At 47.7% G+C, this 26,469-nt stretch overlaps 2 protein-coding genes across 5 annotated transcripts in view; one reads left to right on the top strand and one right to left on the bottom strand.

The window, feature by feature from the left end:
* SVOP (SV2 related protein) overlaps positions 1 to 4,174 on the top strand; it is an 85,358-nt gene extending 81,184 nt beyond the window's left edge. The window contains exons 16-17 of one of the 2 annotated variants that reach the window (XR_010933275.1): positions 557 to 2,151; positions 2,636 to 4,174. Coding sequence is in view for 1 of the 2 variants with exons in the window: in XM_067700477.1 (XP_067556578.1) it covers positions 557 to 763 (207 nt within the window). In the remaining variant the exon portion in view is untranslated. Of the gene's footprint in view, positions 1 to 556; positions 2,196 to 2,635 lie in introns of those variants that run through there. The other variant, XM_067700477.1, reaches the window with a different exon arrangement.
* Positions 4,175 to 4,351: 177 nt separating this feature from the next.
* DAO (D-amino acid oxidase) lies at positions 4,352 to 25,879 on the bottom strand. Of its 3 annotated transcripts, none has more exons than XM_067700479.1 (11): positions 25,257 to 25,672; positions 20,870 to 21,072; positions 19,404 to 19,518; positions 18,092 to 18,168; positions 17,380 to 17,445; positions 15,538 to 15,592; positions 14,200 to 14,304; positions 13,239 to 13,321; positions 9,781 to 9,898; positions 9,008 to 9,106; positions 4,352 to 7,807 (listed from the first exon to the last, which is right to left on the bottom strand). In XM_067700479.1, exons 2-11 carry the CDS (start codon positions 21,061 to 21,063, stop codon positions 7,676 to 7,678), a joined length of 1,044 nt encoding a protein of 347 aa, XP_067556580.1. In that variant the 5' UTR covers positions 21,064 to 21,072; positions 25,257 to 25,672; the 3' UTR covers positions 4,352 to 7,675. The 3 variants fall into 3 exon arrangements, with proteins under 3 accessions (XP_067556580.1, XP_067556579.1, XP_067556581.1); XM_067700478.1 differs by having other exon boundaries at positions 25,367 to 25,669; XM_067700480.1 differs by lacking the exon at positions 14,200 to 14,304 and having other exon boundaries at positions 25,367 to 25,879.
* Positions 25,880 to 26,469: the final 590 nt, after the last annotated feature.

Below are 26,469 nucleotides of genomic sequence, written 5' to 3'. Positions count from 1 at the left end.
TGTGTAAATAGAATTCCAACACGTGTTTTAGCCAAGTCATTCCGTCCCGGTACCGTTGTGTTTGGCCATTGTACATCACTATTAACTAGCACTGGTTGACAGCTTGCCATGTGCCTGCACGGTGTCAAGTGAGGCATCTTCTCATTGGGAGATGGCTACTGCTCTTCTGCCCGTTCGGCAGATGAGGAAATGAGGTTTAGCTCTGCTGCGTGACGTGCCCTGGGACGTAAAGCTAGGAAGTCAGCAGACATGCTGCTTTGGGAGAGATTTAAATAGACTCTTGAGCCTGATGGGGTCTGGGTTCAAATCTCAGCCCCATCCTTAGTCTTTGTATGAACTTGGGTATGCCGCTTAATCCTCTTTGAGCCTCAGTTTTTCCCTCTGTAAAATGGGGGTGGAGGACATACCTGATAAAACTGTCGTGAGGACTCCATGGGAGTCCAGTGATAAAGAGGGCTTACCAGAGGGCCTGGCGTTCTCGATATTATCTGTGTGGTTGGTGGTGCCTGTGCGTCAGAAGGGATGCTCTCACCGGCGTGCATCTCCCTCCCCCCAGGTGATGCTGGAATCGTCCGTGTACCTGACGCTGGCGGTTTACAGCGGCTGCTGCCTCCTGGCTGCCCTGGCCTCCTGCTTTTTGCCCATTGAGACCAAAGGCCGTGGACTGCAGGAGTCCAGCCATCGGGAGTGGGGCCAGGAGATGGTCGGCCGAGGGACGCACGGCACAGGTGTCGCTAGGTCGAACTCGGGCTCTCAGGAGTAGTGACTGATGGGGGGCTGAGCTGGTTTTTGAGGCTGTAGAGAGCGGGGAGCTGCTGGAGCCCGGCTGGGGCACCTATCGTCACTGCCCACGTCAAGAACTCACCCAAGGGTGCCACCTGGACCAACGAGGTTTTGTGTCTTGACTGTTTTCTCATATTTATCAAGATCCACCCGGGGCTGGGGAGGCATCTGCTCTGGGGGGTTCTCCGTATATGTGTGTGGGGGGTTGTTAATAACCTGTGGATCTGCATGGGAAAACTGCCACCTCAGCAGTGCCTGGTGACGCCGGTAGCCAGCTGGACACCATCCAGAGTCAGCCGGTCACAGCCTCGGTGAACAACAACCGAAAGATCTTTGTAGATACACTCCAGGCCGGGACCCCTGTGAGACCTGCCACTCACCCGCTGGACCTGTTCTTAGGTTTCTCCTGCATCCCCGGCCCCAGGCTTTCTTCTTTGAAATTGCAGGTGACCTGGGTGTGGCCTGAGCAGCTTTTTCTCGGGTCTGAGAAATGCTCCCAGGGAAGGGGCCCCTCGCTTTGCCTTCCCAGGGCTGAGTAGTGGAGACTCTGGCCGATGGACATGCATTTGAACTTGAGCCGTGTGCCTCCACCCGGCCCCCTCTTGGAGTTGCTGTCTCTGGCTCCGGGGGATCCAAATGTGGCCACGAGGACAGCTGGGCTTGCACTAGATGACAGCCTCAGAAAGCTTTTACCCCCAGGAATTGGGGATGGAGGCAAAAGGGAGGTGAGAACCAAGCCCACGACCAAAGCAGGGCCCTCCCCTTCAGAAGCAGCAAAAGTCGCGCCAGGGGGCTTCTTTTCTGGCCCCCTCGTTGGTCAGGCTGATTGGTGACTCTTGGGGCAAGAAAACAGTTAAGTCAGGTTTCAGTGCTTTGGAGTTTGAGCGCGGTGGGTGGCCAAACGGACCGAGAAGCAGAAAGATGCTCCCCCCAGCCACCTGCTCCCGTGCGGGCCAGGGGACCAGGAATCCTTCCTCCCTGGATTCTCTGCCATCCCTGCTGTCAAGGGGTGGCTTGGTCTTTCCATAGAGGCAGCTCCTGGGGTTCCAGCAATGGACCCCACGGCATGGATACCATGGGTAGGGAGGAACGGGCGGCCCCAGATGTGTGAAACATGTACATTTTCAAAGAAAGAGAAGGGAGGTCAACTGGATTTGGGGGTTGGCCTCCAGAGGAAGGGCTGATGCTGTGTCTCAGCAGACAACATCCACCTCCAGGATTTGGTTTCCACGAGCCTTTTCCCCGCCAGGAAGGCGGGAACTTAGGGAAGGAGAGACGAAGATGCCAGATCCCATCAAAGGCCAGAGAAGACTGACCGTCTGCTTGGAGATATCTGCTTGAAGTGAACATTCCGAGGAAGCCAGATGTGTACGTTCACCTTTATTAAAACATGTTGGTGATGGACGTTGCAAGGGTTGAAGTTTGTTCGTTTGTCACAACGTCCTAGTGATGGTTCAGCTTAACGGTGTTGCCCACTTTATCCATGTAGGGTAAGCTCAGTGCTTTCATTTGCTTTAATATGACAGTCTTTCCAGCAAGGGGGAAAAGGTGCACAGTTGGCGGCCAACTTTGAGTCTGTTGGAAGCAACACTTGCTTCTAATGGTGTGGAGGTCGCAGTGGGTGACTTCTTCAGGCCCAGGTCCTAGATCGACTGCAAATCATCCCACGTCCCTGAATATATGTACTGCAGCCCTCTAAGCCCAGGCAGTCAGAGGGGGCAGCTTCGCAGAGCTTCCTTTCTCTGACACCCACATCTCCCTGGACCATGAGTGGCTAAAGCTTTAATTATTTCTGGTCTGCTGAGCTCTTCTGGGCAACTAAGAGCCTATGCTTGTCTTTTTTGCCTTCCAGCTGGCCAGACACTGCCGGATGAGCAAGTCCACTTGCTTCACCCTCAAATAACCTGGAGGATCTGGGGGCTGCCGTGGGGAAGGAGGGCTTGGTGCGCAGAGATGTTTTCCAGGGGCTGGAGTAAAGAGGCTTGTAGTTGTGGGTTTTCTCTTGTTGAGAAAATGAAAGGTGAAAACTCTTGGCCTTCTAAATTGCCTGCCCTTGTATAAAATCGATATTATTGAATGATACAAGAGCTGCCACGAAAGTTGCCCAAACCTCTGAGATGCGTGAGACCTTTAGCTGAAGACCTTTGTATCTGATTTTGAACTGTCCAGAAGCTCCCCTTTTCAGTACTGGAAATGTCATCTGTTTCTCTCAGTGTTAGGAAGGATTTTAGAAAATGGCAAAAGATGTTCAGTGTAGCTAGGGTTATATGGTTTCTTTCTTTCCCTTCAAGTATGCTCAGGAATACATAAATGGGATGTGCTGGCAGTGAGACAAAAGAGGATCTTAGAGATGGGCTTTGAAATGAATATGGATGTGCATTATTTTTAAATAATGTTAAGCAACAGAGAGGCTTGAAGGATAAGATCATCCCTTGGTTACTATAGTAAGCATCAAAGGACTGGGATAACCTTGAGCTGCAAGCAACAGTAAAACCTACCAATAGTAGTTTAACCCATTAGAATATTAAGTGTTCACTTGACGACAAGCCCAGAGTCAGAGAGTTCCAGGGAAGGTTCAGCAGCTCAACAATGTCATCAAGGACCCAGCTTCTTTTTGCCTTTCCTCTCTACCGTCCTCTGCATGTTGCCTGTTGACCCTATGTGTGAAACCTCATGGTCACAAAATAGCTGTCAAAGTGCCAGGCATCAGGTTTTTTTCAAAGATGTTAGAATGGGGAAGGAGCAGTCACAGAAGGTTTTCTTTTTAAAGGGTCTGTTGTTTTGGGTTGGAAAGGGAAATCCCGCAGCAGATTTACCATTGCTTTGCACTGGTCAAACCTGGGTCGCATGCCCATCCCAGCATGAGCCCTCCCCTAGGGCTGGGGAAGGAACGGCCTACGATCTCCCACAGGATCAAGAGATACCCACAGCCTCTTGAACACAAAATTGAGTTTCTGGTAGAAGGAAGACAATAGTGGTGGGATGGGAGATAGTGGAGAGAAACCTTGACAGAGTTCTCATCAAGGCTGTTTTAGTTGCAAGGAATAGAAATTGTACTCAGATTAATTCAAATCAAGCGGTACAGCTTTAATATAAGGCCGGGAACAGTAGTTAGTTTCCTGGGGACTATAAATGCGGGAAGCGGAAGTGTAAGGAACACCAGGAAGAGGGGAAGGTTGTGGCAGAGTATGGGACGGGGGGGTGGCTACTACTCAGCTCCAGTTGATTTTGTTGTACCATAGAATCGCCTGATTTTCAAGACAAGAATCTGGATTCTTATGTGAAATCTCCAAATTTTAGTATGTTAGATCAATTTTTTTTTAATTTTATTATGTTGGATTGTTTGAATGTTTGAATGTGTGGCCCCAATAAAGTTCATCTGTAGGCCAGATTGGGTCGACGGGCGACCAGTTTGCAGCCTCTGAAAGGTTAGAAAGATCGCTGAAATAAAGGGAACGGGGACCTGGAGAGCCACCAGGGCCTGAGGCAGCCCTCTCTCTGGGTCCGTGGCCCTGGTTTCTGTCCCTCTCTGCAGGCTGGCTTGCTCCTGACCCCTCATGGCTGCTGCATATGCCTGACTGACTGCATATAGCTCGGGCTCACCAGGGCTCGGCTCTGCAAACACATCTGACTCAGCTGTTCAGTGTCCCGCTTCTAAAGTCTCAGGAGAGAAAGCTGATTGGCCCAGTTCAGTGTTGGTTCCAATCCTGGTCCAATCAGTTGGGTCAGGGAGAGGTGGGATCAGGAGGCACGAACATGGCAGCTTTGGCCATGACGACTACTGGTGGCACAGACAATTAATGGTATGCCTAGAACCCACAGCAGCACATAGGTAGACTTTGGAGTCTGTTCATTATAACTGTATTTTGGGTCATGGCATGGCATGTGGTCAGTATACATGGAGTATCCACCACGTATCGGCATGATACTTAACACAGAGGTTGCGAAAAAGAATTGAGACATGGTCCTTATCTTCATGCACTCACAGCGTAGTGGGGGGAACGTAGATGGGTGGGACAGAGATTGATACGGGCGCTAATGGAGGGATGCAGAGTATTGTGGGAGGCACACAGGATGCCAATTCCAAAGCTCTAGAACATTCTGAAGCACCTTCCAGCTCTTCAAAGATTCGGTGGTTACAGCCAGATTTAGTCACTGTTGGTACTTTACTATATTCTGATTCCTTGACATTGGAACATCTGGATACATCACGTGTAATCATTCTAAATTAATCAAGAGTATTTTGATGATGAACCACTTCAAGTACCCCTACCCCCACCATGCCAGAGAACAGAGCGCTTCCCAGATTCATCAGTAAGAACACAGTTCCACCCGCAATAGCATCAAAAAGGATAAAACGCTTAGGAATGAATTTAACAAAAGGAGTGCAAGACTTTTGCAAACTACAAAACATTACTGAAAGAAATCAGAGAGAGACATGGAGAGACATTCCATGACCATGGATCAGAAGACTTAAAATTGTTAAGGTGTCAATCAGTACTCCCAAAATTAACCTTATAAATTCAACACAATCCCTGTCGAATTCCCAGCTGGCTTTTTGGGGCAGAAATCAGCAAGCTGATCGTAAAATGCATATGGAACTAAAAGGACCCAGAGTAGCCCAAAAATATCTTGAAAAAGAAGAGTAAAGTTGGAGGACTCACACTTCCTGATTTTAAAACTTAACTACAAAGCTACAAGTAACCAAGACAGTGTGGTCCTTGTACAGCAGAAACTAACACAACATTGTAAAGTAATTATACTCTAATAAAGATGTATTAAAAATTAAAAAAGACAGTGTGGTCCTGGCATAAGGGTAGATATACAGATGAATAGACTAGAAAGGAAAGTCTAAAAATAAACCCATACATTTATGGTCAATTGATTTTTCACCAAAGTTCCAAAACAATTCAATGAGAAAAGATAAACTTTTATAAACTCAGCAAGCGGCCGAGCATTCATTGTAAATATGGTTGTAGATCACCACTGGGGAAGGAGCAGGAATGTTAAGTGAAGAAGAATGAAGACATCAAGGCAAATGTCTTACAGCGCCATGTGGATTGCAGACTTTCCCCATGTTCCTTCTATTCTGAATTTTGGGATGGAATCAAGAGGAAACCACATTGCAAAGAGGTCTTTACTATTTACAAAAAGGAGGGTCACTTTGGGTCTGAATAGAGACTTTCCTGGCCATGTTTTTTTTTTTTTTTGCGATAGACGGGCCTCTCACTGTTGTGGCCTCTCCTGTTGCGGAGCACAGGCTCCGGATGCGCAGGCTCAGCGGCCATGGCTCACGGGCCTAGCTGCTCCGCAGCATGTGGGATCTTGCTGGACCGGGCCACGAAACCACGTCCCCTGCATCGGCAGGCGGACTCTCAACCACTGCGCCACCAGGGAAGCCCTGGCCATGTATTTTTGTGAGTTCACTGTGTTCTGGGCCCTGTAGTGTTCCTGCTGACAATGAACCTCGAGCGGTAAGGGTCACTTTCCCTGGGGAATTTTAGGATAGGCAATCACTTTAGTCAAAAATGGTGTTCCACTCCAAGCACCAGGAAGTGTCCCTGACTCCAGTCTGGTGAGAGTCCCCTGATCTTGGCCCAAATGTGGCTGTGAGGAGGAGAGACCTGGTTCCTTTACAGTGTGTTTGCAGTAGTTGGGGAGGAGGCCAACCGATTCCTTCATAACTATGTATTTCCTCCCAACCTGGGATTCAGTGTTTCATGGTGGTTGAAAGTGAGGCACTGGAACCACATAATTTCTGGCCCTGAATCTCCATTCTACCCCTTCCCAGCTGCTGGCCTTGTATTGCCTCTCTGTGCCTTGGTCTTCTCACCTACGAAATGGGAATAATAGATACTTCCGGGGGGGGGTAGGTTGTAAGGAATAAATGCATAATGTTTGTAAGAGTTGAGCACCAGTAGCCCGTTAGAATGCAAAAAATTATAACTGTAATAAAAATAATAATTGTTATTATTATTAGGGCAGGAATTCTAAGATCTTGGCTCTCATACCCTGCTTAGCTTAGGGCCAGCCAAAATCTTCATGGCATATGCTCCATGAAGAGCCCATCAGGTGAGATGACATGGATATAGATGGCACGGGCCCATCAAGACCCCCTCACAGCACGTAGGGTGTCACTGGTCCCAGATGCATGAGGAATACTAGGCTCTGGTTTTTACCAAAGCCCCGGAGAGATAAAAATTCACCTCAGAGGCTGAGGCAGGTAATTAGGGATGAAGATGCTAAGGTGCCGTCTGGGCTCCTTCAAAGCTCTCAGAAACATCTGGAAGCCTGTTTGCTACCCCAGAGTGTGCTAGCCGGAAGGTAAGGGACACGTTCCAACTGCTTGGTGAATTTAGTTATCTATAAAGGGGTTCCTTTGGGGACGACCCCCAAGGGGTCCTCCTCAAGGGTTACATAGTGCCCGTGGGGCCGCTAGTGGGCAGCTGAAGTCATTAGGAGTGCTGGATGTGGAACAGGCATCCCATGTTGCTAGTTCAATGGCTCTCCTCTTCTGTCTTCTCTATACCCCAGTTCTATGTATAAATTCCTGCAGTGAAATCTGATACCAGTTACGTCAAGTGCATTCTGTGGCCTTAGGGAACCAAGGTTGCAACAGCCTCCATCACCCAGATCTCCCTCTCTCGGGGCTCCCTCACACTCTCCCTCGCTCAGAGCTCCTTCGCCACTTGGATATTCTGAGTTTTCCTTCCTCTGAGGACTCATGGGATAACAGGACTCTCCTTCAGGAATTGACCCCGTGGTTTCCTCTCACCTTGTGCTTCTTGCAAAAAGGAGTCAGGTGGAGTGGGGGGTTAACGATGGGTGCGATGATTAGTTGGCTGAGGGGAGCAGGGAGTTTTTGTGGGGGAGGCGGAGGTCACTGGCATCTTCAGAGGTGGGATGGTGGCATCCTGAGCAAATTCCTTTCTTCCAGGATTTTCCCAAAGATCTTGGCCACCTCCAGGGCACAGCCCCAGTGGATGGTGAGCCCATAGCCTCCGTGGCCATAGTTGTGGATGACCTGGGAGAGGCAAGAGAGAAGGTCCCTAGAAGATTCAGGAACTTCCTGAAGTATCCTAGGTAAGCCTGGTGGTACCAGAGCTCCTCTTGGTACCATCCCTGGTGGGATGTGGGAACCCCTGGAAGGGTAGTCAAGGGGAGTGTTTGGGGAGTTGGAGGTCAACACCCTAGACTCCTCTTCTGTTTAGGAGGCAGACCTGCTTTAAGCACTCAACACAGAAAACGTAGAATCACCTGGAACTTGAGGTCTGGGATTCCCCCACCACGTCAAATCATTTGAAGTTCCCTACATCACTTTCCTTGTTCCCATCCTGCTCCAGACGGGATGTTAATAGGTAGACTCTTCTACCCACCAAAGAAAAGAAGGGGCGCTGTATGGATGGACCCTGGAGAGAGGCAAGACGCCAGGGGGGTTTTTCAAAGCTAAAACCATCAGCAGGGAGTTCAACTCTATCTGTGACTCTCCCCCCAACCCCACTGCCATACACACACACACACACATACACGCACATGCACACACATACATGCACAAACACACACACACACATGACCTCTCTACAGACACACAACCCTCTCGTGACACATACACAAAACTCTTCTATACACCCCACCTCCAAAGGATCGGAATAAAGGAGGAAGGGTGACCTACATTCCTTCAGCCCAGGACAACCCCTGCCTTTTCAATAAGGCCAATTCCTACCCCATGAGACAGGACACGAGAGGGGAACCCAGAGAGATGATGGAGCAGCCACAACGTGGACATCTGGGAAATGGCTCTGGACTCAGATTCAAACCACATCCCAGCCTTGCCCCTCACCACTGGTCTGATGTAGGCAAGTTGACTTCCACTTCTGGGAACCCCAGTTTGCTCATCTGAAGCATGGGGTGAACAGTCCCTATCCCAAAGAGTTGTAGGGGAGATTCAGTTAGGTCATTCGTGTCATGGACACAAAGCAGATGCTCAATAAAGTCCCCTTTTCCTTCTACTCGACCACAGGCTCTAGCAAATCGAGGCACTGCCCTCTATGTAAACTTGAGCAGGCCCTTTACCATCACTGAGCCTCAGTTTCCCCATTTATAGAGGAGGGGATATTAGCCACCACTGCCCCCACCTCAGGTCAGCATGACTGTTCCCCCGAAAATGCCAGAGACTTCTTAGGAGGTGGGGGATGGCATTGCTTTCCTCGCCGGGAGAGCATACCTCTGTGTTTGAAGATCCAACATGAAGCTGTTCTCTTTCTAGTCGAACCTGGGGGCGTACTGGCCGGAAGCCAGTGCATTCACTAACAATTTTTGCATCCTGGAAAGAAAATTGTTGGTAATTCATCTCTGGATTTTACTTTTTTCTGATGCCATTTTTAGGTGATAGAGAGTTAACTTTTGGAACTTCATTACCGTCACCACCACCAGCACTATCATAGTCACTTCTGTTAATTACCACTAAGATCATCACCACCTTTATCGGCCACCAACATCATTACTATACTACCACCATCTCACCACCAGTTCTATCAACTATCCCATCTTTATCGGTCACCGTCCCCACCAGCCACCACCATAATATCGCCTCATCACCATCATTATCACCACTCTCAGCGTTTTCATCACCATCAACACCAACCACTACTTCCATCCTGTCTTCATGACCATCACTATTGTTATCACCACTAGCAGGCAGTTGTGAAGACTGAGATTTCTGCAACAAATACATCTGCTCCTTGTGAAGACAGACTAAGGTGTTTAAGGGATGTCACCTCAAGAGAGAGCAACTCTTAGCCATGACCAGATAGGTTTCATCAACCCACAGCAGGACTTCCCTGTACATTGTCCAATTCTGGTATAATCCAGAGTCCCGTGTTGGAATTATTTTGCCCAGTTATCCCAGTCATGATATCTTCCCATCTTCAAGTGTCCTTTTGGTCATCAAGCTGCTAGGATCCTGGTCTAGGGCACTGATATCTCTCCCCACCTTACCTTCAGTGTGGGCTCCAGTCTGCAGCAGCCTTCCCAAATGGTGTTGTGGTCCTGGATATTGTTTGTCTCACTCCAGTTCCCCAGCTGGAAGATGCCTCCAAGAGTCACTGCCTGGATCCTTGGTAAAAGTGGGCAGGGTCAAGGATGAAGGAAAACAAAGCCTTTGAGATAACGGGGGGAGGGTCATTGCCATGCTCACCCTTACCACCATGTTTGCCTAAATCAACTTCAACATTATCATCCCACAGGTGTCAAAAACAAACTTATGGTTACCAAAGGGGAAACATAGCGGGGAGTGATAAGTCAGGAGCTTGGGATGAACACACACACGCTACTATATATAAGATAGATAACTAACAAGGACTACTGTGTAGCACAGGGATGTGTAACCTATTGTGTAGCAATAGGTTATTGCAGACTACTCAATAGTCTGCAATAACCTATATAAGAAAAGGATCTAAAAAAGAATGAACATGTATATGTATAAATGAATCACTTTGCTGTATACCTGAAACTAACACAATATTGTAAATCAACTATACTCCAAAAAATTAAAATATTAAATAAACTTAAAAAACATTATAATCTCTGCTTATAATACCGTCAAAAAGAATAAAATACCTAGGAATAAACCTAGGTAAGGAGGTAAAAGACCTGTATTCAGAAAACTATAAGACACTGATGAAAGAAATCAAAGATGACACAAACAGATGGAGAGATATACCATGTTCTTGGATTGCAAGAATCAATATTGTGAAAATGACTATACTACCCAAAGCAATCTACAGATTCAATGCAATCCCTATCAAATTAACAATGGCATTTTTTACAGAACTAGGACAAAAAATCTTAAAATTTGTATGGAGACACAAAAGACCCCAAATTGCCAAAGCAATCTTGACGGAAAATAACGGAGCTGGAGGAATCAGACTCCCTGACTTCAGACTATACTACAAAGCTACAGTCATCAAGACAGTATGGTACCGGCACAAAAACAGAAGTATAGCTCAATGGAGCAGGATAGAAAGCAGACATAAAGCCATGCACCTATGGTCAACTAATCTCTGACAAAGGAGGCAAGGATATACAATGGAGAAAAGACAGTCTCTTCAGTAAGTGGTGCTGGGAAAACTGGACAGCTACATGTAAAAGAATGAAATTAGAACATTCCCTAACACCATACACAAAAATAAACTCAAAATGGATTAAACACCTAAATGTAAGACTGGACACTGTAAAACTCTTAGAGGAAAACATAGGAAGAGCACTCTTTGACATAAATCACAGCAAGATCTTTTTTGACCCACCTCCTAGAATAATGGAAATAAAAACAAAAATAAACAAATGGGACCTCATGAAACTTAAAAGCTTTTGCTTTTAAGCAAAAGCAAACTATAAACCGCAAAGGAAACTATAAACAAGACGAAAAGACAACCCTCAGAACAGGAGAAAATATTTGCAAACAAATCAACGGACAAAGGATTAATCTCCAAAATATATAAACAGCTCATGCAGCTCAATATTAAAAAAACAAACAACCCAATCAGAAAATGGGCAGAAGACCTAAATAGACATTTCTCCAAAGAAGACATACAGATAGCCAAGAGGCACATGAAAAGCTGCTCAACATCACGAATTATTAGAGAAATGCAAATCCAAACTACAATGAGGTATCAGCTGGTTAGAATGGGCATCATCAGAAAAGTTACAAACAACAAACGCTGGAGAGAGTGTGGAGAAAAGGGAACCCTCTTGACTGTTGGTGGGAATGTAAATTGATACAGCCACTATGGAGAACAGTATGGAGGTTCCTTAAAAAACTAAACATAGAATTACCATGTGACCCAGCAATCCCACTACTGGGCATATACCCAGAGAAAACCATAATTCAGAAAGACACATGCACCCCAACGTTCACTGCGGCACTATTTACAATAGCCAGGTCATGGAAGCAACCAAAATGCCCATCGACAGACGAATGGATAAAGAAGATGTGTCACATATATACAATGGAATATTACTCAGCCATAAAAAGGAATAAAGTTGGGTCATTTGTAGAGACGTGGATGGACCTAGAGACTGTCATACAGAGCGAAGTAAGTCAGAAAGAGAAAAACAAATATCATATATTAACGCATACATGTGAAATGTAGAAAAATGCTACAGATGAACCGGTTTGCAAGGCAGAAATAGAGACACAGATATAGAGAACAAACGTACGGACACCAAGGGGGGAAATCGGAGGTGGTGGTGGGGGGATGAACTGGGAGATTGGGATTGACATATATACACTAATATGTATAAAATAGATAACTAAGAAGAACCTGCTGTATAAAAAAAATAAAATTCAAAGAAAAATCACTGCAATTGCCATTGTCATTACCATCAAACACCACCATCTCCACCATCACCATTAACATCACTGTCATCATTGTTATCCCTTCTAATGTACAGCATAGTAATGATAGTTAACAATACTGTATTATATACTTGAAAGTTGCTAAGAGAGTAGATCTTTAATGTTCTCACCACACCCACAAAAAAACTATAGTTATGTGAGTTGATGGATGCATTAACTAACCTTATTGTGATAATCATTTCACAATATATACATATATCAAATCATCATGTTGTACATTTTAAATGTACACAATGTTATATGTCAATTATATCTCAATAAATCTGGGAAAAACATTGTCATCTCCATCAACAACATCATCTTCACTACTGCCTTCTTTGCTACCATTAATATATCATGATCAATCCCATTCACCATTTCCACCACCACCATTAGCATTGCCATTGATACCATCATCTCCGCCACACCACTAACATCGCCATTGAGGCAGTCCGCACAGTCACAACATTAACATGGCCTTTGAGACTGTCATCTCTGCCATATTATTAAAAGTCATCATTGATAAGTGTCATCTTCATCAGCACCAACTGCCACCCCGAACTCCCACTCACCACCACCATCAACACTGATCTCCACTGCTGTAACAATACTATCTCCACTACCACTATTCCTCTATCCACATTATTATCATCATCAACCCCATCACCACCACCATTATTGCCATTCACAACACTGCTGGTGTCACTGCCATCACATCCACTACCTTTGTCTCCAGCATCACCACTACTGTCATCCCAGATTATGTTCAAGATAGAAGCCAGGAGCCCAGGGGAATTCCCTGGTGGTCCAGTGGTTAGGACTCTGCACTTTTACTACCGAGGGGCTGGGTTCGATCCCTGGTCGGGGATCCCATAAGCCGCGCGATGTGGCAGTTGAGGCTGAGTCCTGCCTTCCCAGAGGTTTAATGGCTCAACCTCACTTAAAAGCATTGGAGGAAAAAATCTGAAAAGACTTAAGAAAGAGCCCTGGAGCAGGCAGCGGGGGCATAAAAAGAGCAGGAAGGTGCTCCCTCTTCTGCCCTACAATATCAGATTTTTACCCTGGGATGATGTACGGGGACTTATAGATGCCTCTCTCTGGGTCATGGGTGATAATGAAGTGCTTCATCCATGGGGCATCCACCTGTTGATTGAAGACAGAGAAGTCTCATCAGAAGAGTTAAATCAGTGGGCTCCCATCGCCTGCTCCCCTCTATGACCAGATGTCTGACAACAGTGGCAAAGTCATTCCTTAGCCCTCAGTGACCCCTCTGTCCCAAGTCTGCACCAGACTGCTTGCTTTTGTGGGAAGAGCTGCCCTGATTGAGAGCCACCCCAGTCCCCGGAGCATCACACATTCTCATCCACAGAAAAGCCCAACACGTGTAAATGCACGTATACATTAGCCCACCTCGGGAACACACATACCTGTGAATGCACTCCAGTACTCACAGGGGCACACACACGCACACATACCCACAAATAGGCATGCCTCAGACACATGCACACACACACAGTGAGAGGTGGTGTGGAACAATGCTTACACACCTGGGCTCTTAAACCAGGTTACCTGTTCTAATCCCAGTTCCATCACTTACTGTGATGTGAACTTATGCATGTTACTTAACTCCGTGCCTCGGTTTCCCCATCTGTAAGATGGTGATGGTGATGTGATAGAACCCATCTCAAACGGTTGCAGCGAGGATCAAATTAATTAACACAATGAAGTACTTGGGTCTGTGTCTGGCACTTAGTAGGCATTCCATAAATGTTTGCTCTTTTTATTATGGCGGGCATAGGCAGCTTCCACATATAGACACACACACACACACACACACACACACACGCACGCTTTACTATTAAGAAGAACCCCGCCCAAGAAAGAGTATGTTTGGGAGGGTCGTGTTGGTTCTTCTTGTTTCTTTAACATGCAAATTCCCTGAACACTGGGGGGTTCCTCTGACAGATGTCCCCCGATTCAGCCTCTATCTTTGGAAGCTCATCCCTCACCTTCAGACTCACCTTAATGGTCTGCCCCCGGCCTGGCTGCAGCAGGGGATCTGGTTGCAAAGCCCCAGCCCACACCCCAGTGCAGTTGATAATCACATCAGCGTCTCCTCTTGCCACCTGGTAGCAACCAACAGGGCAGGTGGGATGGAAGGGGATGAGGACCTTAGTATCCCTTGCATCCTCCCAGCCTGCAACTCTCTGCTCCCTGTGGAACAGCCAGGAGGGGACTCAGTGAGGAACCCATGGACCTGCCTCCAAATTCCCCTCTGCCATTTACCTACTGTGTGACCTCAGAAATGTCCCATCACCTCAAGTTTCAGATCAGATTCCTTAGCTATAAAATGGGGCCGGTAACATCTGTTCATAGTGTGCTGTGAGGCTCCAGTATGACTCTGCCTAGAAAAGTGTTTGGAAAAGAATACTACGGAAGGGGGAAACCTTCTTGGAACCTTCTAGAAGAAGTCAGAAAGGACACAGAGATAGTCTTCTCCCTCCTTCTGACTCCTTTTTATTTCATTCTCTTGTCTTCTGCTCTGCCAAGACATCTGAGGAAGGCACATTGGAAGCCCCAGCTCCGTGCATTGTATGGGGAGCTCCACAGCTCAAGGATGTAGCACATGGGCACCCAAACTCCCAGCCCAGCCCCAGTGACTCGCCTCACAGGTCAGTCCTGGGTCGCACTGCTATTTTTCATGAACCAGTGTTTGCCACACTGGGCTGTGAGCCCCTTGGGATTGAGAACTGTGTCTAAGTCAAGTATGTATTCCAAGTGCCCCTCAGGGCTTGACCTAGAGCAGATGCTCGTACACGTTAGTGGCTGCAAGTACAAGAGTCTTCCATGTGCCAAACGCTATTCTGGGTACTGAGATTGAGTGAGGTCATAGAGCAAAGCTCCTGGTACCTAGCCAGTACCTGCTGATGGTAGCCACTACTGTCATTATTATTGATAGTGGTGTCAGTCTGGAGGTAAGTCAGTGGAGGGCCTTGACTTTGTAGGAACATCATCTCAGATGTTGGTAAGAAGCCACCAAGCATCTGGAACTTGGGGGTGTGGTACAGCTGATATTGAGAAGAGGCAGCCAGCTCTCTGGCCCTAAAACTCACTGAGGCTCAGATATAGATATAGCCCCCAATGGCCACCACGATCCCACTGCCCCTTTGCTTCTGACACCAACATCAAGGCAGAATGCCTGAGTCCTTCTGGGGTTAAAAATAGACCTAGAATCTGGGACAGGCCTCAAAGGGATGCTAGGAGCCTGAGAAGGGGCCCCCCAACCCTGCAGCAGGAAGCAAAGGCCTCCCCTCTTCTCCTCTCTCCCACATCCAGCCCCTTCCAGCCCGGCAGCTCACCTCCTCAAAAGACTCCACCTTCCTTAGGAGGAATTTCACTCCTCTCTCAGTTAACCTGGGATGATCAAACACATAAAAAAAAATCCAGTATTCAGTTCTCTGTCCCATCCCTGCAAGAGGATGGCGTGGGGGACATTTCCCAAAGAAGCTTTTGTGGGTGTTAGTCCCACAGGATGCTCCTTGAGAAGATGGCTGTGTAGTCCAGTTCATGAGCACCTTGATGGACTAGTGGTCCACGAAATGTCCCTTGGGAAACCTGAGATGGTCCAAGCCCCACGTTGGGCAGATGGAGATGGGAGAAGGGCCTTGCTGAAAGTCATACAGTGAGTCTATGATGGGATTAGGACTCAAACCCAGGCCTCTTACTACCACCACCCTGCTTTGTATTATCAAAGGGAGTGAGATGCAGGGTGGAGGAGGGGCAGGGTTGGGACAAAGCCCAATTGCTTCTTTATCTGAAGCAGAGCATGAGGAAGGAGGTGGGCTGGGGACACCCACCCCCTCCCTAAATTTCACAGAGAAAAAACGTATGTCACTATTAGAAATATAGTAGAAACATTAAAAGAATCGGAAGTAAACCACATGCGAGCTAAAGCATAACATCAGGATTATTTTATCCACATGGTTTCCTCAAGATGGAAAAACTGGGAGCATTCTTTCCTGGAAGGGGCTGGATAAGAGTCATAAGTGTCCCAAGGTTAAGAGACATAACCATGTTTTAATACAGTGGTTTCCAAACCTGGCTGAGAGTTACAATCACTCAGGGAACTTCTTACAATACAAATTTCTGAGCCCCACTCCAGAGAATCTGATTCAGTAGATATAAAGGGAGGTCCTGAAATCTATATTTTTAAAAACCTCCCCAAGTCATTTGATAAAAGCCACCATCCATTCCAGTTTTTTTTTAAATCTTAATAAAATAATAATATATAGGAAATATATGGAATCTTCCTTAATATGCATATATGTGAATATGAGTACAAATTGTATCTTTCAAGCTAATGTTTGCTAATTTAGAACACTACAAGATTCCTATCAACATAAGGAACAAGACAGGGACATCCTCTATCATCTGTATTAGTTAGTGTTATTCTAGAGGTACAGCAATTGGACAAGAAAAAAAATGAGGTATAAAAATAAAAACTGGACTCCCCTGGTGGCGCAGTGGTTAAGTATCCTCCTGCCAATGCAGGGGACACGGGTTCGAGCCCTGGTCCGGGAAGATCCCACATGCTGCAGAACAACTAAGCCCGTGTGCCACAACTACTGAGCCTGCACTCTAGAGCCCGTGAGCCACAACTACTGAGCCTGCGTGCCGCAGGTACTGAAGCCCACGTGCCTAGAGCCCGTGCTCTGCAACAAGAGAAGCTGCCACAATGAGAAGCCTGTGCAACGCAATGAAGAGTAGTCCCTGCTCACCGCAGCTAGAGAAAGCCTGCGCGCAGCAATGAAGACCCAATGCAGCCAATAAATTAATTAATTAATTAAAATTTTAAAAATTAAAAAAAAAAACCCAACTTATGTTTGTAGATGATGTAAATATATCTGGAAAACTTAAGAGAATCTATTTAAAGCTATTACACAGCCATCACAGATTTTAGTAAGGCTGATAATAAATACTGTATCACATGTAAAAAGCTTCCCAGGTGGTTCCAACAAGGTGTGGAAGCCACTGTCTTAGTGCACAGAGGCGGTCAGGAACAAGGATAGCTCCCACCAAACCTAAAGGTTTTCATCAACATTTGGGGTTGGTCAATATAAAGACAAATCCCACGAACAATCATCCACTACAGCCCTGGTCCCTGGGAGGTGCTTTCCTCAAAGTGAAGCTGAAAATCTCACCTTTCGGTCAGCCACTGCAGATACTTCCTTCCCTCCAGAATCAGGCTTGTGTTGAACCAGCCATAGCTAGAGTCACAGGAGGCAAAAGGTGGGAATAAAGGATCAGAATCACAGCTCTATTTGAAGGCTATCATATGGAAGTGGGAGCTGTCACATTCTTTGGGCCCCCAAAGGGTGGAGCAAGGACCACTGGGTGACATTCAAGGAGGAAGTGGTTTTCAGCTCGAAGCAAGGGAATATTTTCTATCAGACGAAGCCATTCCTGACATTGGGGTGTGCAAGTGGAGATTACTGTGCATCTGTAGAGAGGGTTTAGACATGGGGTGAGGTGAAGAGAGGACCAGAGAGGCATCAGGCTATAGTGAAAAGAATAGAGGGGTTTGGACTGGGTTGCAATCCCATTCTGGTCACTTAGCTGTGTGACCTGGGGAAGTGACTTGGCCTCTCTGAAGCTCAGTTTGCTCATCTACAAAATAGGATAGTGTTATGGAACTTCGGGGCTTGAGATTTATGATTCCGTATCCCCTACCTCCCTAGTCTAAGGTGCAGTTTGGGTGGGTGGGCTCTCTGAAAGAGCTGGACGGAGCACTGGGAGACCAGAGTATGGGGCTCTAGACCAGGGATGGAACAGGAAATTTGAAGCCTCCTTCTTTTGGACAAGTCTATCTGAACTGTGGGGCCTCCGCTCCTTCACCCATGGCAGTAACCTTACCTGTAATCGGGAAACATGTCCAGCTCTCTCGGAGTCAGCTTCCGAAATCCCAGAACTACATCCTTCCAGTAAGGGTCCTTTAGAAGAAGAGAAGGCGGCACAGGGGTGGATGAACATCAATAAGAATGATAATAACAAAAACTTATATAATGTTTTCTGTGTGTAAGACGCTGTTCCAAGCATTTTACTCATACCAATCCAATCTTTACAACAACCCATTGAGGTAGATACTATTTTTAGTTCCATTTTGCAGATGGGCCCATTGAGGCTCAGAGAGGTTAAGTAACTTGTCTAAGGTCACACAGCTAATAAATGGTGGAGCTGAGATTCAAACCCACACAGTTTGGCTTCAGAGTCCATGTTCTTAACCATGTTGCTATATGAAGGGTAAGAATAAGGCTAAGGATGAGTGATAGAGTAAGGGTCATAAATAGGGGAGAAAAAAAGGGGCGACAGTGAAGGTCACCAAAGGATGAGAGTGGGAGGTAGCAGAGTGGAGGGTCAGACAACCTGCGGGGAGATTTTGGCCTCACCACTGACCACTTTGAATTCTCTGAGACTCAGTTTTCTTATCTGTATGATGGAGTTAATAATCACTCTTGGAAGGTAACAGATAATGAAAGTAACGCCCTTAGCACAGTGCTAGACATTGAATAAGCCTGGGAGAACTGGCGTGGGATTCTGGGCACCCAGCCGGACCACCCTCTCCAAACAACCTGAGAACATCCCCCATGGCTTTGCCTTTCATTCGAGCTGGGTTCAAGTTCGAGCTTTGCCACTTAAAGCTTTGTGAGCTCAAGTCAGTTACCCCAATTCTTGGAGCCTCTAGTTTCTCATCTGCAAAATGAGGACCATGATAGCACTTAACTTCCTGGTTATGATGAAAATTTAATGAGTCATTAGTTATAAAGTGGTTAGGACAGGGCCTGGCACATAGTAAGTACTTTAGAAGTCTGTGCCAGGGTGAGTCTTTTAGTCCATCTTGATGGAAAGTCCTGGAACCTCCAGGGGAGCAGGAAACCTTTTGGCTTCAGCGTCAAGTGCCTCCCACTCCAGGATGTGTGTGTATTTCACCCATACCACTCAAGAAGGGCTAGTTTCCCTGGTTCATCAGAAGATTCTTTGGTCTCTGCCAATTTAATAACAAAGTTGAAAATGAAAATGATTTTGAAAGCAAAAATAGAAATTAAAGTAAACCTGTTTTGAACACAGGAGACTTTGCCTAAGAGGCTCAAAGTACCCCCACCCCCCACCCCCTGGTCTCTGATCAAGGCTCTGCCCTATGGTTTATGGTCAGGGACTCCTCACTCACCGGAACGGCTTCACGGAAGAGGTTATAGCCTGAGACTGGGGCCAGGCCCATGTCTGCAGCGTTGGGAGAACCGATGTGGCTCAGGAGATAGTTGAAGGTCTGCTGGTTCCAGCGCCTAGAAGGATCCCCCAGATCTCAGTCACCTAATGAAAGCTCCAAGGGTTGGCTTGCATGGGGCTGTGATCAGGTTAGTGGGATGTGTCCAGATCTAGAAATCCACCACGTTCACTCTGCAGTGCCCCAAATGCTACGGGTCTTCCCCCTCCCCAAACTTTCTAATATTTTCCCATTAATAGGATAGAGGAGAGGAGTAACAAAGAATGCTCCATCAACATAGAGAACAGTCTTGTTGTTGCCAAGGGGGAGGGGGTTGGTTGGGGGAGGGATGGAGTGGAAGGTTGGGGGATAGCAGATGTAAGCTATTGTATACAGAATGGATAAACAGCAAGGTCCTACTGTATAGCACAGAGAAGTATATTCAATATCCTATGGTAAACCATAATGGAAAAGAATATAAAAAAAGAATGTATATATATGTATAACTGAATCACTTCGCTGTACAGCAGAAATTAACATTGTAAATCAACTATACTTCAAATAAAAAAAAAAGGATGCTCCATCGTAACTATCTGGAGCCTACCTCTGGCTTGGGATCACGTAGCTGCGAGTTTAAATGAAAGCTTTGACTGCTTTGGGGACTGTGAACCCCGTGGTTCAGGCTCACCCTGGGCACCCCCCACTGTAAATGCCAGTGGCAGGCATCACTTACTCTTCTGAATACTTTCTCTCGCCTCCCTGGGCATACAGCTCAGCAACATTTCCTAGACTCCCTTGCAGATAGGTGTGACCATGTGGCTGCGTTCTTGCCAACTGACCCTAACGTCTCCTCCCAGGTGGTCCTCATGCTGTGCTCCTTCTACAGGCACTGGCCCGTGGCAACATCGGAAGCCACAAGGAGGATGGCAGAGCCATGAGATGGAAGGAGCCCGGGCCCCTGAATTGCCACCTACTGATCAGGAATACTGGTTTTGGAATTTATGGGCATGAGAATGAAACTTCTGTTTGAGCCGTTACTCATTTGAGGGTTCCTTTGTTGAAGCAGCTGGTGGTTTCTAAACTGACAATGACCTCTGCCACTTTGCTAAACTTGAACATCCATCCACCCACTTAGAGGCATTCCTGATGGACAGATGCATTGAGCATCCCAGCCACCCAGTTTAGGTGAGGGATGGAGACAAAGTCTCCATCTGTCTGGCACACATGGCTTCTCAGCCTTTCGGTCACGATCAAGTATAGCATCTGCTGGCCCACAGCAGGGACAATATTTATGCGTATTGTCTTTATAGCATGTCAGGCCAGAGCCTCCACAAAAGGTTGTAATTGGTGACGGAGACCCTGAGAGGGAACATCCTCTCTGCAGACTCAGCCCCTCTGGCCCCAGGCCACCCTCTGGGACCCTCACTCACGCCTCCTGTGGGTTGCTGGGCTCGGAGAGGTAGGGCTGCCAGAGGCCAGCAGCCACATCAGTGTTGGTGAGCGGGGTGAAGCGTTCTGCATAGACCTTCACGTCCAGCGACTGCAGGACCGAGTGGTAGCGCTCATGGATGCAGAGGGCGGTGGACAGCCCGATGACGCCCGCTCCGATCACTACCACGCGCATCGTGCCAGCCTGCGGGGGGAAGTCAGGGTTGAGGCATGCCACCACCACCATCGCTACCATCCACTGACGGCTTAGAAGATGCCAGACACCGCCCAGCCCTTTTTATACTTGATTCCCTCAGTGGCCCTTACACATGGGAAAATTGAGGCACAGAGAGGCAAAGCAACTTGCCTAAGGTCACACAGCCAGTAAGTGATGCAGCTTTCTCTGGGGACTCTCCTCGAATACCCTGTCCCCAGGCTGGGGAAAAAAAAAAAGGGCCCAGCAGCGTGCCTGGCCAGCTGTAGTCTGGTTAGTCTAATGGTTAGGACAATGGGCTTCAAATCTCAGATCTCAGCTCTGCTCCCTGCTGGCCATGACTTTGGCCAAGATGCTTCTCAAGCCTCAGATTCTTCTTCTGGAAAATGAGAAAAATAACTCATGCCCCGGAGAGTAGATGGGAGTTTTCCACAAGATGGCAAACGTAAAAAGCTTAACACAGTGTCTAGTGCAGAAGAAGTGACTTCCTGACATTGCGGAGCACCCTACTGTGTGTCAGCCCCTGCACTAAGCGATTCCCAAGCATCATTTCGTCTAAGTCTCTCACATTCTTAGAAAGTAGGGGCTGGTGTTATTGGCCCCATTCTACAGATGAGGAAACGAAGGCTCAGAGAGGTGGAGTAACTAACCTGAAGTCACACAGCCAGTAAATGGTGCTGCCAGGATTTACTTTAATTCAGGTAAACTTGATACACACTGCACACCTAGTGTGTGCTAAGCTGGCCGCTAGTGGATGCAGCTGTGAGCCAGTCAGATGCAATGTCTGGCCTCAGAGCTCAGATCTTCGGCACATCCCCTCCAGGCCTGCCTTGGGGTGCTTGGCTGGCTGGGTCCTCAGAAGTTTAGAAGACCTACCAGCTTTTGACCTTGAAGCTGCTTGGGACTGCACAGCAGGGAAATATTGTGCAGGCTCCTGCTAAGGCAGAACAAGGGGACTTTTTGTGCCCGGAAGGGCCAAATTCAACTTTCCCTCCTCTCTGCTCACAGCTCTCCTCCCACAGACCTCGCCTCCTGGCAACTGCGGCCCATGGCCCTGAACGGCAGGACATTCTCAATATGTCCTAGTTTTGTAAAGGGGAAAATGGCTCCAGCCCACAAGAACTGGACTCTGTTGGGGTTTCAGCAGCCAAGTTGGAGATAAAACCAAAAAGCGGAAAAGCCTCGTTCCTCTGGGTGATTCTGCTTCCAGACTTGAGCCTGGGCTTAGTTACAGGGGGACCCTCTCAGAGACCCCTCGCCTCCTCCCCCATCCTTTGCCTCAGGAGATGCAATCTCCTCAGCTGTGAAATAGGGTTAACCCCATCTCATGGGGTCAGCCTGAAGGTTAAATGACTAGCCTGGTCAAAGTTCCTGGTACAGGGCCTGGCCTCAGTCTGTGGTGGCCTCCTTCTGTCCCCTAGCACCTTGAAAATAACAATGGGAAAAACACTGGCTGTGGAGGAGGGGAGAGGAAGGAGGGAGAGTCAGACCTGGCTTCACTGCCGGCTTGCTGTGTGACCTTGGCCAAGTTACTTCCCTTCTCTGGGCTTTCTGTCTCTGCATATCCTCTGGAAATTTGACCACTTTTTTTCTTTTTTTTGTGGTACGCGGGCCTCTCACTGTTGTGGCCTCTCCTGTTGCGGAGCACAGGCTCCGGAAGCGCAGGCTCAGCGGCCATGGCTCACGGGCCCAGCCACTCCGCGGCATGTGGGATCTTCCCGGACCGGGGCACGAACCCGTGTCTCCTGCATCGGCAGGCGGACTCTCAACCACTGTGCCACCAGGGAAACCCTTGACCACTTTTGACATTGACAGTAAGAAGGCAGGAATAGAGGGTTTTCCTGTATTTTCAAAATTCCCCATAATGAACCCAGGAGGCGGTGTGGCTTGGAGAGGTGACAGTAACAGCCCAGGCTGGGGGTTAGACAGCCTGGCTCTGGCACACACCAGCTGTGTGACCCTGGGTAAGTCACTTCACTTGACTGAGCAAGAGGTTTCTGAGCAGGGAGAAAGAGACTTCAGACCGAAGCCATCACATGGCACGTCTCCAATAACAAGGCTGTGGCAAAGCCTCTGGTTAGAAATGGTGGCACATGCCCAAGAGAAGATCATGACGGGGGGACCCAGAGCAACTTCTAGAACCAACTGGCCAAGACAAAGAGGGACAGGTAACAGCATAGGGCTCAGTTTCTCCAATGTCTAAAATTCTAAAGATAAGCAAGATGGCATCGTGCAGAAGGGGAAACTGAGGTTCACAGAAGGGGAGCCACTCAGTCAAAGTCACATGTTTGTGATCAAAAAATCTATAGAGTCTTGGGGTTTAAAAGTCTCTGTGAAAGAAAAGACCTGGCAATGGGGAGATTACAATAGCAGCTGCTAGCTTTTCGACTTCTAGTATGATGTGAGTAACACAATGATGTGTTACTCATTGTGCTAAGAACTTGACATGTGGGACTTCCCTGGCGGCACAGTGGTTAGGAATCTGTCTGCCAATGCAGGGGACATGGGTTTGAGCCCTGGTTCGGGAAGGTCCCACATGCCGCGGAGCAACTAAGCCCGTGAGCCACAAGTACTGAGCCCGTGTGCCACAAATACTGAAGCCCTCGCGCCTAGAGCCAGCCCGTGCTCCGCAACAAGAGAAGCCACCACAATGGGAAGCCCGTGCACCACAACAAAGAGTAACCCCCGCTCGCCGCAACTAGAGAAAGCCCGCACGCAGCAATGAAGACCCAACGCAGCCAAGAATAAATAAATAAAAAGAAATTGACATGCATTATCTACTTTAATCTTCTAACAACCCTCAGGGTTGTCCTTATGCCCATTTTACAGATGAGGCAACTGAGGCTTAGGCACCAGCTGGTGAGAAGCAGAGCCCAGGCCGGCTGACTCTCAAGGCTGTGTGCTTACACCCCGTGCTAATCCCACAATTTGAAAAACCATCAAGTCAAGCAGGTGAAGAAAAACAGTCAAGGCTTCCGAGTCCTGCGTTGAAAAAAAACACAAAATACAACGAGTGCAGGAATTTTATTGTGTTGGTGGTAGGCATAGAACTGAAAAGGGAAAATGTGTGTCCTAAGTCAATTATCTTAGTTAAATAAATGAATCAGATTTGATACTGATTGTAGCAACCATGTGTGTGTGCATGCATTTAAGTGGAATATAAATGCATAAGGTTCTTATCAGAATTGGCAGTCAGACTGTAGCATCTGACAGACCCAGCCTCGGGTAAAATCATTCATGCATGTGGGTAATGAACTCCTGGACTCGTCTGCACACAGCTCTGTTATCGTTCAACCATTTTCTTGCTGTTGCTGACGTTTTTATTAGTGTTGCAGTCTTCTGCTTTATGCCATTACTTCAAACAAGCGTGCTTGGAGTGTGCATTCAGGAAGATGCAAACAGCTGGGGTTATTACGTGTGCCTGTGTGTGTGTAATTGTAACGTCTATGTGTTTGTGGGGTAGGAAGGGAATTTTGGCCGCCTGCCACTTGCCCGACACATATAGATGCAGTACAGACATCCTCTTACTTTATCCTCTCAACTGCTCTAAGAAGTTCTAGAGACGCAGGACTGAGGTTCAGGGAGAGGAAGTCGCTCCCCTGAAGTCACACAGCCAGTGTGGGACAGCGTTCGGATCTGGACCCAGTTCTATCTGAGCTTTTCCGTGCTGCGCCATAGAGCTCTTTAGGCGGCCGGCAAGAAATTGGCGGCCGGCAAGAAATTGGCAGCTCACACCTTCCGCTTACTTTTCAGTCTTGTATTTGTTTGCTTATAACTTCCCTTGTCCCTAGAGCGAACCTTGAAGCAGCTCATGCCTTTGATGGCTACATGTGCAAAAAATAGGAAAGACTTGCTTTTTTTAAAAAAATGAACAAGTCACGGGTGAGGTATTTGAATGAATGTAATCAGCTCCGTGTGGCTAACCCCTGTGAAGCTTCAGAGTCTATCTTTAAAATGGGACAGATTCTGTAAACGCTGGAAAACAAGGCTACCAGCTCCCAGCCCCCCAAACAGTAACAATGACCATTTATTGAGTACTTGCTATGTGCCAGTCCTGTGCTAAGCCCCTATAGTCCTCACCTCTTTTCATACTCAGATTAACCCTGGAGGAGGTGAGTTATGACCCTTATCTTCCAGACGAGGAAACTGAGGCTTGGAGAAGTGAAGGCACTTACCTGTGGTCCCTGCAAGGTTGTCACTTGCGTCAGGCTCTAACGTGGACCTTCTCTGTCGACACTGGGAGGACACTCAGATCTGCTGCGCCACCACCCCTGCCCCCACTCACCTGGCGTGCCAAATTTCTGGAGAAAAGAGGCAGCTGCTACGGGTGCAGGGTCCTATCTCCTAAAGGGAGGCTCCTGAGGCTGGGGCGTCCTGTCCTCAGCTGGGACTGGAGCTCAGGGTCAAAGTCTGAAGTTACGGACAGGGCACAGCAAGGGGTGGGGCTGGGCACCACGCTGCTCTCAGGGGCTGGACCTGGGCCAGGCTGGGAGACCTCACCTCCCCTCGCTCCGGTCCCTGAAAAGTTGCCTGACTTTTCTGGCTGATCCTAAGTCCCCGTGGACAGGACTTTGGGGCGGGGGGGGGAGGGAGGATGGATGGGCGTTCTTGGAGGGCTGATGGGCACAAGGAGGTTTGTCTCCCGGGCCAGCTGGAGACGATCCTTTCTTCCCTCTTCCTGCTGCCACCCTGGGGGAGGGGAGTCTGCACAGTGGGGGTGGTCAGCCTGGCAGCCCCTGAGGTAAGGCCAGAGGTATAGGACAGGGGCTCCTAGGGCCAGCCAGCCAGCCTAATGCCATTCTGGGATCCTGGGTGGATGAGGCCAAGGAGAGAGTCAAGGCGATGCCTGTTTGGGCTGTAAAGATGTGTCGCTCTTTGCTCCTGTATCCCAGAGACACGGATGGCTGGACTCCAGGTCCCTCCTCTGCCAGAGCTAGACCTGGAGCAGTGATTATTAGAGCTCAGAGAGCATCAGGCTTCTCACCGTATGGGTGGGGAGACTGAGGCCAGAGAGAGGGACCAACCAGCCCCGTGTGAAGCATCCTTCGGGGCAGCTTTGAAGGTCCAGCCTGTAACCCCTTACCTTCGGCATTATCAAATAAAAACGTGCAGATGACATAAGAAAATTCATGCAAAATACTAGCGCATACTCTTTTCTCTAATAATAACAAAGATGGGGTGAACTCCACCTTTTACTTATATGCTTCCATTTCATTTGAATTTTTTTTTTACAATAGTCATGTGTCACTTTTATATCCCACAACCTTAGGGAAACTCCTTGTGCCTCTAATTCATTATGGGAACATTTAAAAGTTAACAAAAGTTAGCCAGATAACTTTATTCCCGTTCCCATTCTAGCAATGATTTGTGTTCTGTGAATTTCAGCGT

This window comes from Pseudorca crassidens, chromosome 12 (assembly GCF_039906515.1).
Source record: "Pseudorca crassidens isolate mPseCra1 chromosome 12, mPseCra1.hap1, whole genome shotgun sequence".
Classification (NCBI taxonomy): domain Eukaryota; kingdom Metazoa; phylum Chordata; class Mammalia; order Artiodactyla; family Delphinidae; genus Pseudorca; species Pseudorca crassidens.
The sequence above is the reverse complement of the archived record's forward strand: the minus strand, read 5'-3'. Positions and strand labels throughout refer to the sequence as shown.

What these genes read in the sequence shown, in the direction of transcription:
- DAO (XM_067700479.1), bottom strand. Translation starts at nt 21,063, where the DNA reads ATGCGCGTGGTAGTGATCGGAGCGGGCGTCATCGGGCTGTCCACCGCC. An exon ending in CTGCAGTGGCTGACCGAAAG is followed by an intron (nt 15,593 to 17,379) that starts GTGAGATTTTCA and finishes TGATCATCCCAG; the next exon opens with GTTAACTGAGAGAGGAGTGA. An exon ending in TTGGATCTTCAAACACAGAG is followed by an intron (nt 7,808 to 9,007) that starts GTATGCTCTCCC and finishes TGCCTCTCCCAG; the next exon opens with GTCATCCACAACTATGGCCA.